The 13696-nt window shown below is 38.1% G+C and overlaps 1 protein-coding gene across 1 annotated transcript; it reads right to left on the bottom strand.

Annotated features, from left to right (window-relative positions):
- Positions 1-527: 527 nt before the first annotated feature.
- On the bottom strand, positions 528-13091 carry LOC143890096 (uncharacterized). Its single transcript, XM_077394647.1, has 2 exons — positions 10694-13091; positions 528-1205 (listed from the first exon to the last, which is right to left on the bottom strand). Exons 1-2 carry the CDS (start codon positions 12284-12286, stop codon positions 828-830), a joined length of 1971 nt encoding a protein of 656 aa, XP_077250762.1. The 5' UTR covers positions 12287-13091; the 3' UTR covers positions 528-827.
- Positions 13092-13696: the final 605 nt, after the last annotated feature.

Raw genomic sequence — 13696 nt, 5'->3', positions numbered from 1 at the left:
AGACATAGGTGGATCCAATCCGAAGGGGACCTGTTGACACCCCTACTCCTGGACTTTCAGAGAAATGAGGTCAAGTTTGCATGGATATTCAGGTCAGGAAAGATAGTAGAGAGGCCTCTAATATTACATTTGCTATAAATGAGTTAGTGCTAATCTATGTTCTTTGGTCTGACATTGTTACAAGAGTACAGTGAGTCAGTGAGTACTGAAGATTGAAACCAGACTCTGATTACATTGCTATAGTTCTTCATCAAACTCTAATCAATCATTGCTTCAGAAGTGATGTATTTGAGCCTCCTGGTTTTTTCACGAACTCAGCATTTATTAATATTAGTAATTCAAGTGAAAACATGGAGACATTTTATTGATATTAACAAATATTATGGTAAATGAAGTTTCGACATGGATGACTTTCCAAGTAGGTTGATGTGATGAAGGCTTACTAAAAGCCACTTTCAATCATCACTCCTACTTCCCAAAATATAGTATTTGTTAACAGGCAGCTAAAATTCAATTCAACAAAAGAATCCGACAAAAGGCACATCAATAATTAGCTAATCATCGGCATCAATACACGTGAAATTAGTTACGAAAAATAGAACAAACAAATTAAAAGACAATGAGAATCCTCTCTAATATCACATACAACAATACAAGAGTGGATGGAGATCTTTCTAATCTAATCAACAAGTAAATCACCTGATAATTCTCAAATCTTCCATCAAACCCCATTGAAAAAACATAATCAATTTCCAATCAAATTCCCTCACCTCCTCTTCTTCTTATAGAATTGAAGGCAAAGAAGCAATATTCCTCTTGCGCTTCTACTATTCAAAACCATCACTCAGCTGTTGGACTTCTGTGCTTTTGGATGCCTGTCTCTTACCCTTCTTACTCTTTGCCTTCTTGGCCTTCGTACGCCTCTTCTTTTCATTGGCATCTACCCATGAATAGTCTGATGGTATGTGGAATGGGTCGACTTCGTCCTTCCAACGCCGACTGTCACTGTCACTTGACTGCCCACGACTCCCTCTCATCCATGAAATCCATGATGCTGATGATGATACTTCTGATTCCTTAGCTTTACTGTCCTGAAAATGTGCGGGGCTAGAAAGGGGAGTGGAGAATTCATCCATAGGGTGAAGCTCTTCAAATTTCGTGAAAGTGACGAGAACTCTAATAGTTGGAACAAGAGGGATGGCAACCTGAAAAAAATCATGAATAAAGACACATGAGAGGTAAGCCCCAGTTACAGGTGTTGCTGACGGATTAAAATTAGAGGATGTTTGCATGAAATTAGATGAGCTGAATAGATATTTTGTGGGAATACACTGATGAAGACTGCTGAAACAAAAAACTGAAAAATTAGGAATCGGAAATTATTAGAAGATCCAGAAAATTTGCTATATTTAATATCTGACCACACAATCAAGCAATGGAGAGAGTTCTGCAAGATGATAACAAAAAGTGCATTCCATAAAAAGGAAAGCAAAAACATAACATATGGAAATGACCACACTCCCTTGTTTTAATAATGGTACTTCACTCTTTTCTTTATCCATCATCAAAGCGTGTCCTTACGGACTCTAAAGTCTCACCATCGTGGATTTACTACAGCGCTGCTCATGAGGCAATCATCAGAAGAGGACTTTCCAACCAAATCCATACCGAGTTGCCTTCTCAGGTCCAATTAAGCTTTCTTTCTTGCTTCCAATTTTAAAGATTCTTACAATCTACCCTTCGTCCACTTTCTAGACTTGCTCACACAAACTACGGTTGTTTTTTGTCCTTCTAATCTGAATGGAAAAAGTTGGCAAAATATATGAAGATGATCTCGGTCGTGATGGGTGTGATGGCACACCTTGAAATATCATTGGACATCCCCCCGTATACACATTGGTCACATTGATTGCTCCAATGGGAATGAATGAATGTCATTTCAGGACCTCACATACAGAATTGAAGCACTCCAGATACTCATCAGTTTATCCTTAAGATAACAATAAACCCATGCTTTTGTGACTAATTGCTTTGCTCCTCTTATGTAGAACAGCAGGATAAGAGTAGTACCAAGATATGAATGGATCTCTTTTGCCTGTCACTCTGAGTATCTCATTCTCCCATTCACTATGAAATTGGTTTGTCCCATCTATGAATTTTATGTTCCTTCACTAAAGATGCCAATATTCTCGCTTCTTGAGCCATGGAGGCATCAATATCTTTGATGCTCATTATCGCTGTCATTATACGATCTAAGATTTTTGCAGACCAGTAGAGCGAGAGGAGTCTTTACCAAAATATGAATGTGTCTACATTTCAAGGGTCGCTTTTGTCTCACATACAATTTACTTGAATGGTGCCGGTATTTCCCATTAATTGTGATTTTGGTTTGTCCCATCCATGGTTTCAAATTTCAGTTTCAGAATGCGTTTCAGTCCTCACCGAAACCGAAATCTCGGCCAAAATCCGACGAAATCAACTCAATGGCTCTTCTATCTCGTAGTTTATTTTGACCAACATTTCCGAAATTTCGGGATAATATTAAATAATTATAAAAAATCGAGATTTTTGGTGAAATCCTTTAAATTTGGGATGAAATTTCGGGACCGAAATTTTGAAATTTCGGACAAAATAAACTACCATTTCATGTATAATAGATTTCGGTTTCGTTATCGACCGAAACCCGAAGTTTCGGATTTCGGTCGAGATTTAGGGTTTCGGTCGAAATGTAAAACCATGGTCCCATCTATGATTTTTGTCTTCCTTCAGACACTAAAGATACCAATATCCCTGCTTCTTGAGCCATAGAGAGATCAATATCTAAAAGTTCATTATCGCTTTCTCATAATAAGATCTAAGATGGCTGTCTAACACTCAAAGGATCTGGTGTATATTCTTCCAGATGCTGTGTATTTTTTATGTTTTCTGTTGCCAATGACTATCATCCTTACTGGCAAAGAATGCCATTCCAATACTGCATCAGTAGAACCTACTGAAGCTTGTGGATCAACTGTTCCGGCTATGTCCATGATAAATATTGTATCAAATATTAATGTTGCCGAAGGTCCCAAATCTTCTTCACAAGCACCCACCGATTCCACTAGACCTTGGAACAAACCCTCAGGAATGGGACTAACAGTAATTGTGGTAGTTTTTATACGGCAAACTGCAGTTATCCTCTGACGTCTCAATTGGCAGTTTATACAAGACCAATCATTTACGTGGTTAATTTCTCATTTTTTGTGAGTTAATTCTGTTAGCCAAGTCTCAGACATCTCAATTGGCAGTTCATACAAGACCAACCATTTATGTGGTTAATTTCTCATTTTTTTGTGAGTTAATTCTGTTATCCCTATGGATAATTTCTCATTTCAGAATTTGTAATGTTCAGATCAGTTGGTAAGTGCCTCTCCTTGATGCATTTCATGTCCATTCAAGACAAAAGTCAAATGTATTTCCAGTTAATTGCTTAGCTCTGTTCACTGTTCTCTTCTTTGTTTCTGGCATTAATGCTATTTAAGGACCTGAAATGCATTTGACTTTGGGGTTTGGGGTTTGGGGTTTAGGATTTAGGGAACATTATTTTCAGATTGCTGTTACTTTCAGGACACTGGTCATTCACCACATTCATCAGTTCTTCAGCCTCCAGGTCTCCACAAAGCATAGACATCTCGTATATTCATCAATAAGTGAAGGTAAAAGGAAGAGATGTGAATATGAATTCTCAAAAGAAATTTTCCCCTCTAGTTTATTCTATACTGATATACGATTTCTTTTCTTTTTTTTGTTTTTTTGTTTTTTTTTTAATGGTACGATTTGTTAGAATCTTACTCTCAATTATAGGTCCAAACCTTTCTTTATAGGTCCAAACCTTCATTCAAAGAATGCACAAAATGCATAATGCAGCTAATAGATATATGGGATTGGTCGAAATGACCAAAACACCACCAATTTAAGGTTTGGCGATAGAAGTACTCATTTTGAAGCATTTGATGAGATGCAGGCAGGGAACATCTAACTGCTCGGAGGGTGTAACTACTCATTTCAAAGAGTTCAACTAGATCTAGGTAGAGAATGTGTTAACTTCCAGAGTGCAAAATGATTTACTCTAGCTTTCAAAGAGCTAAATGAGTTAATGCATAATGATGCAGGGGACATGCATCAATGAAGATACAAACAGAATCTCATTCAAAAGAATTTTCCAAAGCCAGAAAACAGTGGCAAAGCTTAAAAAGTTATTTCTTGATTAGATCTGACCTCTTTTACAATATATTAAGTGGAAAAAAATAAACCTAAATTTGAGGAATTCAAAGATCTGAAACTTCAAAAACTACAAAATACTCCCTTTTATTTAGAGATCAAATTAGAAACTATAAAATCACATATCTTGCCCCAAAAATGGGACAAGAACATCCTTACAGACAGACAAATATCACAAGATATTCTTTGCAGTTGGATGATTAGATATTGAAGAAACAATATTAATAACGTGGTAAAAAGTAACAACTAAGTAATCAATTGAGAACCACCAATTGCACAATGGATTTTGAAATTTATACTATAAAAAGTTTGAAACAGAAATATAAACATCAATATTTTCCTCAATGAAAATGAGAGGAGATATCCATCTATTCAACCACCAATATTTTCCTCAATGAAAAGGAGAGGAGATATTGGGATTGTGCCTCTAGCTCAATGGTCAAGGCTTTGTTCTTCAACCTGGAGGTCGGAGGTTCAATCCCAGCTTACCTACCCAAAAAAGGAGAGGAGATATCCAACTAGATAAAATGATTTACGAACAAGTGACATGTAACATTAAGAGAAACATAAGCTGGAAGGACCAAGGTTTATGGAGGGGCACTAGAAATAGAAATCAAATATGAACAGGAAAAAACAGATTAGTGATTTTTTTTAAGTGGCGAAGAAGGAAGATACATGATAGAAGGGAAAAAGGTGACAGAAAATGCTGAGAAAAACCAAGGATAACAGAAAGAAATAGGTGTGAAGTCAATGGCGAATGAAAAAAATTGAAAACGAATAGGAAGCACAATTGAGATTGTTTGGAGCAAAAAATGAATAAAGGAGAATCCCAATTTAAATGAAAAGAACCTTTGAAGAATATTGGCTTCAGCCCTTAGAAGAATATCATACATTTCTACATTTCCGTTTCTGAAAGGAGGTCACACACAATATGTGAAAGGTCGATTTAAGAGCTTAATGTGTCAAAGACAATAATTTGAGATACACATTGTCTTAGTTTCTTGTGTTGTGTTATGTTGTGATATTGTGTTGGGCGTTTAATCCATTTCCACATCAATTATTTGTAGAAAGTTACCAAACTCCTATCTATAAGAATTATGAAGAAGCTTCGATGCTCTTGTTTCTTGTTTCAGAGTCACTAGCACCAAAGCACTCTAATCTAGTTGAGTGGCCCAACTTCTTTTCAATATCACATATTGGTCATTTTGTCTTGTCTCTTAGTCTTTAAAATGGCATCAGAAGGTGGCTCCTATTTAAGATGGATCCTATTTGATTTTTGTTCATTATGTCTTATTTCTGGTTTTGTCTGACATGTTCTCTGTATCATCACTCAGTTGGATATCTACACATCAGAAATAAAAATTCATATTTCCTTGTTCGATCTGCAATCCTTGTCAACTAGGCTTCTGCCCCAACACATCCAGTCCGAACACTATTTTGCCCTCCACAATTGTTTGATGGTGAGCTTAACCCAGTTGCCTTTGTATGGGCTTGCATGACAACCCAAGTGAACTCCCACAACATGTGCCACGTGGTGTCGAACTCAAAATGCGTCTAAACAAAATTGAATCATATTAGAGTTTTCTCCAGGAATGGTCTTTGTGCTGTTTGTCGGGCCATCAATTTCTCTGTTATGGGTGGAACCAAACTATCTATTGAGCGCCAATGGGGCTCCATATAGTTTCATACCTCTCAGCTGTTATCTTTAATAGAGAATTATTCATATGGTTTGACGCTCTGATTACTCAATCAACCTAAAGTTCTGCTAAGGCTTATCTTTTCAAGAACAAGATGTTGGACCCTAGAAAGCCCACCAATTCAAAGGAAGCTATTGCGCTTCTTCAAAGCATGCTATTGTTGAAAACTCAAGCCATCGTGTTTCTTCAAAGCATGCTATTGCTGAAAATTCAAAAACCTAAACCTATAATGAGTTATTAGGTATATTGATAAAAAACAGAAAAATGATGAGTTTGAAGGTAGTCTCAAGAATACAAACTTTAGTTTCCTAAGTGAGCTTGTTATATTTGTGTGGTATCCTATGCCTTTATGTTGCGTTGTGTTAGGGCTCTGCTACCACATTAATTGTCTGTAGAATGGTAGGGCCCCTATTCCTATTATGTTACTTTATCTACATTGGACCTTCCCATTCGGATCTGTTTATCCTCCATAAATAACGTGACTTTCGATCCTCTTTTCCCTACAGATCAAATAAATTTGCTATGCTTGGGGAATACGATTGGTGGTGTATGCTTGTTGTAACAAACATGCATTGGTTGGTGGATGCGAGATGTATAGGTACTAGTTCCAAAGCTCCAACAATCTCGGCGTGCTTGATGCAACAAGCAAGCTATGAAGTGGGCCTCTAGCATGTCTAATTGAATTGAAAGTGGGAATCCTACTTTATATTTTCATTCCCATTCGTTAGGACCTGTCCACTTCATCTAGATTGACTTAATCCTCCACTTCTTATGGACAGAAGGAAGGATATTTAGAGAATATTCCCATTCATTTGAGAAATAGTTTCTTGCTACATTTATTTATGGCTTCGTTGTATCTAGAATAATAAAAATCAGCCCAATAAAAAGCAAGCAATTAGCCAAACAATAAAATTACTTGTTACAAAGAACATCTTTATTTTTTAATTGGAAAATGAGATTATTCGGGAACAAAAATGCTGATCTGGTATAGAACAGTAATTTGAAAAAGTTTGGGAGAATTTTGGAAGAACTGATCATTGCATGTCAAGTGATTAATACCAGGTAGCAATATGCGTAGGTAATCAACATAAATCGTAGGTACAAGTGATTAATATGAGGATACCAAAAATTTTGATCCGTGGAATTTCTCAATATTTAAGACAAGGTACTAATTAATCAAATAAGTACAAGTAGAATGGCTTTGTTGTATCTAGAATAATAAAAATCAGCCCAATAAAAAGCAAGCAATTAGCCAAACATTAAAATTACTTGTTAAAAAGAACATCTCTATGTTTTAATTGGAAAATGAGATTATTCGGGAACAAAAATGTTGATCTGGTATAGAACAGTAATTTGAAAAAGTTTGGGATAATTTTGGAAGAACTGATCATTCGACATGTCAAATTTTCCTTCTAACCCGTTCCCAAGCAAGCATTCAAATATTTATTCCATATTCATTCGCAAAGGCACTCCTAATGGGTTGAAGATCATATCAAAAATGAAAATTACATGGCAGAACAAAGACAAATATTATATCTGGTCTTCCTCATGATAGATATCCAGGCACCCAACATCAAGATCGTGAGGCATATCTTAATAAAAGAAGTTGCTGCTGATTACTTCTTCAATAACCGTAAGAATTAAGAGGGGCATAAACGAGCATGTGCTTAGAAACAAATGATAAAGTACGACAACAACAACCAAAATTTTATCTCCATGCATCGTAACAGGTTAGCTAGCATAAAAGATTTCAAAATCCACACAAACCTTCATTGTTTTCTATTACAATTTCCCCACTGTTATAAGATGATTCAATCTTTGACCTTCCATAGGTACACATATTTTACTAGAACTAAATCTCTTACACTAAGTTGCAATCTTCTTTGATTGAATGACATATATTATGCTAATGCCACCAAGTATGTATAGGAATATAGGAAGAAATGGAGTCATTCTGAGGTTCCCTAAAAAACCAAGACTTGCCGAGGAGCTAGTGTATAGAAGTTTGAGCACATATTGATAGTGGGTTAAGAATACGAGTTGAACTCTACTCTGAGATCTAATCTCCTAGTGTACCTCAATAGCTACATGACAGCGCAGTGGAGCATTAACTTACGGATTGTAGTGCCAAATCCTAGTTGGGGAGATTTATACCCCTTGTTTAGATTACAAGCAACATGCTGCCTTCTGTGCACTTAGAGAGTATAAACTTGTATAGCATGTCCTAGTTCTTTGTCAATTTTAAATATTTGTGGCCATTTTCTCATATCTTATCCTTTAGCAAATTTAAGCACATATAAGAGGACAAAAGTTCAAACCTATTGGAACTGAAAGGTGTTATATTTAGCTCTCAAATTATACACTCCAACGCTCTCCGATTATAATATGGGTTCGAAAGAGCCAACGTGTTACGTTATAAACTCAAAACAAGGATTAACAATAAAAATATGAATTAATGATCCACTTCGAGGGGAACCGGCCTCCAAATCTCCTCTTGAATAAGAAGATGCAAATAGATATGTATTTCTTATTTTCCAAATGGTTCTGTTACAAGCCTTTATAAAGAAGTGGAAAAATAACATAGCAAAGTTAATCCTAACCAACCGGACTCTTATCCCATGAGGTAAAGATAACTACCTAACCAGCAAACACTTATCTAGATAACTAGGATACTTGAAGACTCCTACAATAACTCTAGCTTATCCCAACCTAACCCACATCCCAAACTAACCAGTATGGGAGAAGATAATTTACACAAACAATTAAGATACGTACCATTCCACGACCCCCACCCCCCCCCCCCCTAAAGAGGAACCTTGTGGACAAGGTTCCCACATGGAAATTTTGTCGAATGAGAATGGTTCGAACCATCTTCTTGATCTCATTTTTTTGGAAGGTGCGGACACCAAAAAAGCCGTAGAAATATTGTCTTGTTGTCTTTGTGAAGTGGGATGCGATGATCCTTTGACCGATTGAGCAAGGTCGTCATCCTTGGCTCCATCGAAGGTTCTTCATGGGCTATCTCAATAACCCCTTCGACACGTTTGGAGTGCTTCCTCTCCAGCAAAGACGTGTATAGAAATCTCTGACATTGGATCACCACCATCTTTGATCACGTTCAGCTAATCACCCCCAAGCTTGTCGTCTGTTTCGTTTTTGCTTGCTCAAAGATTCCGAGTTTGGTTGAGGGAGCTATCCCCCTGCTCAAAAGGTTGGATATTGGACATTTGATCAAAGCGAGCATTCATGGCCGAAAACATATCATTTATCTTCTTGAGTATCATTTCCTGACCATTAGTTAAAGAGCTCATCTTCTTCTTGAAAAGCGTCAACCATTAATCCTCCATGCCCGTCTCTGATACCACTTTGTTACGTTATAAACTGAAAACAAGGATTAACAATAAAAAGATGAACTAATGATCCATTTCGAGGGGAACCAGCCTCCAAATCTCCTGTTGAATAAGAAGATGCAAATAGATATGTATTTCTCTTCTTCTTCTTTTTTTGAATGGTAAATAAATATGTATTTCTTATTTTCCAAATGGTTCTGCCACAAGCCTTTTTAAAGAAGAGGAAGAATAATATAGCAAAGTTAATCCTAACCAACCGGACTCTTATCCCATGAGGCAAAGATAACTACCTAACCAGCTAACACTTATCTAGATAACTAGGATACTTGAAGACTCCTACAATAACTCTAGCTTATCCCAACCTAACGCACATCCCAAACTAACCAGTTTGGGAGAAGATAATTTACACAAACAATTAAGATACGTATCACAACATCTGTAAAGGTTCACTTCCTCCAAAGAGGGGGATCGGGAAGTATTAAGGTATTTTCATAATGAAAATCACATAGTTTCCTATTTGAGTGGACCTTCTATGGTTCTCTGTTTTTTTTTTTTTTTGGACCTATGTTGGTATTAGGATTGGGGTATTATATAAGGTCTTGCTTGTGGACCTATGTTGCAACTTTGGTAATCTTCGCATAATAGAAGCTCTTTAACCATTTTCACCCGCGGAAGTAGGCACCATTGCCAAACCACACAAATTACATGTGTTCTCATGTGTGTACTTGTTTGATTTCTCTATTTATTTTGTATCTCCATTAAACCCTAGATTGACGTTTTCACAGCATAATGAGTGGTGTGTATACAGGGGAATCTCTATTTATTTTGTATCTCCATCAAACCCTAGATTGACGTCTTCACAGCATAATGAGTGGTGTGTATACAGGGGACCATAGAATTGTCATTTGTCTTTGTTAACCAACATACCGAAACAAAATAACATAAAAGGGTAGTTTTTCACCAAAACCAAGGAATTTGTGGAGTTCACGTCTGAAAATAAAGAATACTACATGCATATATCCACACCTTGTTTACCAAGGGGCAAGTCACGTTAGAAGTTTACTTATAAAAAATAGGTTGAACGAATAGGACAAATGCAGAAAAAAGTATCAGTTATATGCATAAAAAGGACATCCTAAGCAACAGCAAAATAAATTGGTAAAGAGCAAATTCTGCTAAATTTGTAACTGCATGATAAACCCAAACAGTGAAAATGAAGAGTTTTTCAGAATTTTCCCTTGAAAACAACTAATGAGGTAAAGAAACCAAACCATCAAGAGTAATGAAGAACAAACGTAACCGTAACAGGGGAAGAAAAGCATTGGGGTACATCAGATTAATAAGATAGTTGTACGTGGTACAGGAAGAAGGCATATCCAGGATTACCTTGACAGGAAATGTGCCATGAGGTAGTTTAGTAGTCAATAGCTCCCGGAGTCTTCTAACAGCCTTAACCTTGTTTGCTAAGATGTCAAGTAATGGCAAGAGCTCATCAGTTGTCAGAGGGAAGTCTGGTGTCAACCATAGAACAGGTCTCAAACCCTTCTTGTACTCGCTCTCATGCTTAGACTCACTTGTGGCTCCAGCCTTTTTCTTCTTATTGCCTTTCTCTTTCCCCTTTTTAGTGTCCCCCACATCCTCCCTTGCGAATTCAGATGATGATCTCTGATGATCGACCGGTTTATGGTTGCTACCTTCTGGAGCCAACTTTGAGAACTTCTTCAGAATCCTCGGGTCCTCAGTATCATCACCAGCACTCTTTGGTCCCTTCTTACTATTCCAACCAAACCAGCTCTTCTTCTCCTTAGAAACACCATTGGATTCACCTTTCTCATAAGCACCATTTTCTAGGGATTCGAAACCACCATTCACCTCACCCTCCCCAAAACCATCTGAATTCCCCATACGTAGGGCTGAATCCAATTGCAACCTCTCATCAGCAGTCAATACATCGTCATACTCCTCATCATGATCCCCTCCATTTACCATTCTTTCATCATCCTCTCCGGCAAAGAGCTCCTCATCAGTCATTGCACCAGGAACCCGCCTAGACTTAACACTGACCATCACATGCAGCATATCATAGACCTTGGCCTTCCAACTCCCAACCATTTCAGTTCTCTCCTGCCGCCGCCAATTCAGGTGGGGAACGAGCTCAGCCTGGGTGACATCAATCCCAGGCCTATACATATTAGTCTGAGACATCAAAGCAACCTCATGGGCAACCTCAGCCTCAGTTGGCCGGGCACCAGCTCCCTCAAGAGCATTAGTTATCTCCTTCTCCTTATGAGCAAGAACAATCAAAGAACCAGGAGCTAAAGCTACATTTCCGTCATCCGAAGAGAACCCCTCACCAAGAAAGAGGAATGTTTGATCAGACCGTTGGATGCGGAACCCATCAAAGCCAGCAAGAGTCATATCAGCCCGCAAATTCGAACCCCGCTTCCAAATTCGATAAGTGTCTGACGGGGCAATGCGACCAATGAAAGGTATAACAGAACTCTCAAAGTGGAAAGTGATCTCCATGTAAAAATCACGAATTCGAGCAGCAGAGGAGATAATCCTAGGTAAGCGACGGCACCATTTGGCCCACGCGAGCGGCTGGTAGTGACGGGCAATGATCATGGCAATGCTGTCCTCACGGGTGCATACAGCCTCCTGAAGAGCGCTCCATCCATGCTCATTTTGAAGGCTCCACTCAGCCCCGGCAGCCATTAGAATCTCCGCAGAGATGGGATCACGGAGGCGGACCGCGAGATGGAGAGGGGTCTCGCGGCCCGGGATATTATCGCGGAGATCAATTGAAGCAGAAACAATGTCGGCCTGGAGCTCGGCGGCTATCGATTCGGATTCGGTGGTGACTTCACCAGCCTTAGGGAGAGAAGGGAGGGAAGAGACAATGCGTCTAAGGGACACATAGTCACGGCGGGCGACCGCCAGATGGACTGGACTGTGGGCAAATTTGGATAAATCCTCCATGGAAATTTTTGTTTTCTTTTTCTCCCTTCTCTCTAAACCCTAATAGTGCTCACCCATCCTTTATTTTACTCGTTTTGTAGCTGTAGATTTGCAAACCAGTACAAACCCTAAATATGCTAAAACATCCAAAAGGGTTGACACTACTCAAAAAATCAATTACTTTTTGCTCATCCTTCCTTTCTTTTACTGGTTCTGAAGCTCAATAGCTGCAAACCAGTAGAAACCCTAAATACCCTAAAATACTCAAAAGTAAATTACTTTTGTTCTTTTTCCACTATTTTCTTCTTCTTCTTCTATAACCCTAGATTTTATCCATGATCAGATTTTAATCTTTTTTAAGAAGCTATCAAATTTAAAACACCTGAATCACCTGAAAACCCTAAACAGAGTAGCTAAATCTCTGCTCTCAAATTTTCAGCCATTTCTCAAGCTCGAAATCCATGGATCAGAGAATATTACCAAAAAATACACCCAAAATTGGATCTTTCTCTCTCAATTAACAGATTTGCAGCCAAAAAGCTCAGATTTGTGAAGATTTCCAAATCTGAAACCCTAAAAATGTAAAACCAAGAAATCACCTGAAACACCTGAAATCGGTCGTTGTCGTCATGATCATCTTTCGAGAGCTACAATTGCCGAGATTTTTTAGCTAATCGGAGCGATTTCGGACGATTGGATCCGTTGCAGAGTTATCGGAGTTTGGATCGGGCCTCGATCTTCGCTCTATTCCGCCATTAATGCTCTTACAGGACGGAAAAGACCGGACTCTGACCCCTTTCTCAGCACGCTCTGTTTCTCTCTCTCTAGATCTTTTGTCAGTTTAGTGACGCTACTTTTCGGAGATGATTTTCTTCGCCCCACTGTAGGATAATAAACCCCCCCTCTAACCTAGGCTTTAAATTTCAGTCGAAATCCGAAATTTCAGCCCTGTGACAACCGAAACGTTTGGAAACCGAAATTGCCAAAATTTATCAAATTTCGAAAATTTCAAAAGTTTTGGCTAAATTTTTGATAAAATATTAATTTTTTTATTACTTTACTTCCAGCCGAAATTATCAAAATTTCTGCCAAAAAACCGACATTTCAAGCGTCTTTAGGGCCCGTTTGGATGCCGAGAAGATTTTTATTTTGATTTCTCACATTTGCAGCCCATTTTGTGTTGTGATTTGGATCCGGATCAAATCTTTGGATTTCCAAATCAGAGGCTAACAGTGAAAAAAAAATCAAATTTTCAAATATATTGTGGAAATAAGTAATTGGAAATCGACATATGTGGCAATTTCCTTCACCCTATTTGCCCCTCAACCTCTTCCCTCTCGTAGGAAGTACCCCATTCCCTTTCTGTCTCCCTCAACTTGGCCTGGCGGATCTATTCATTTTGTATTCAATTCCAAATCCAAATACAAAATA

Source organism: Tasmannia lanceolata, unplaced genomic scaffold, assembly GCF_043159265.1.
Source record: "Tasmannia lanceolata isolate RefF3 unplaced genomic scaffold, GAP_Taslan_0.1 ptg000013l, whole genome shotgun sequence".
Taxonomy (NCBI): domain Eukaryota; kingdom Viridiplantae; phylum Streptophyta; class Magnoliopsida; order Canellales; family Winteraceae; genus Tasmannia; species Tasmannia lanceolata.
Note: the sequence above shows the minus strand (reverse complement) of the source record. Positions and strands in the feature narration are given on the sequence as shown.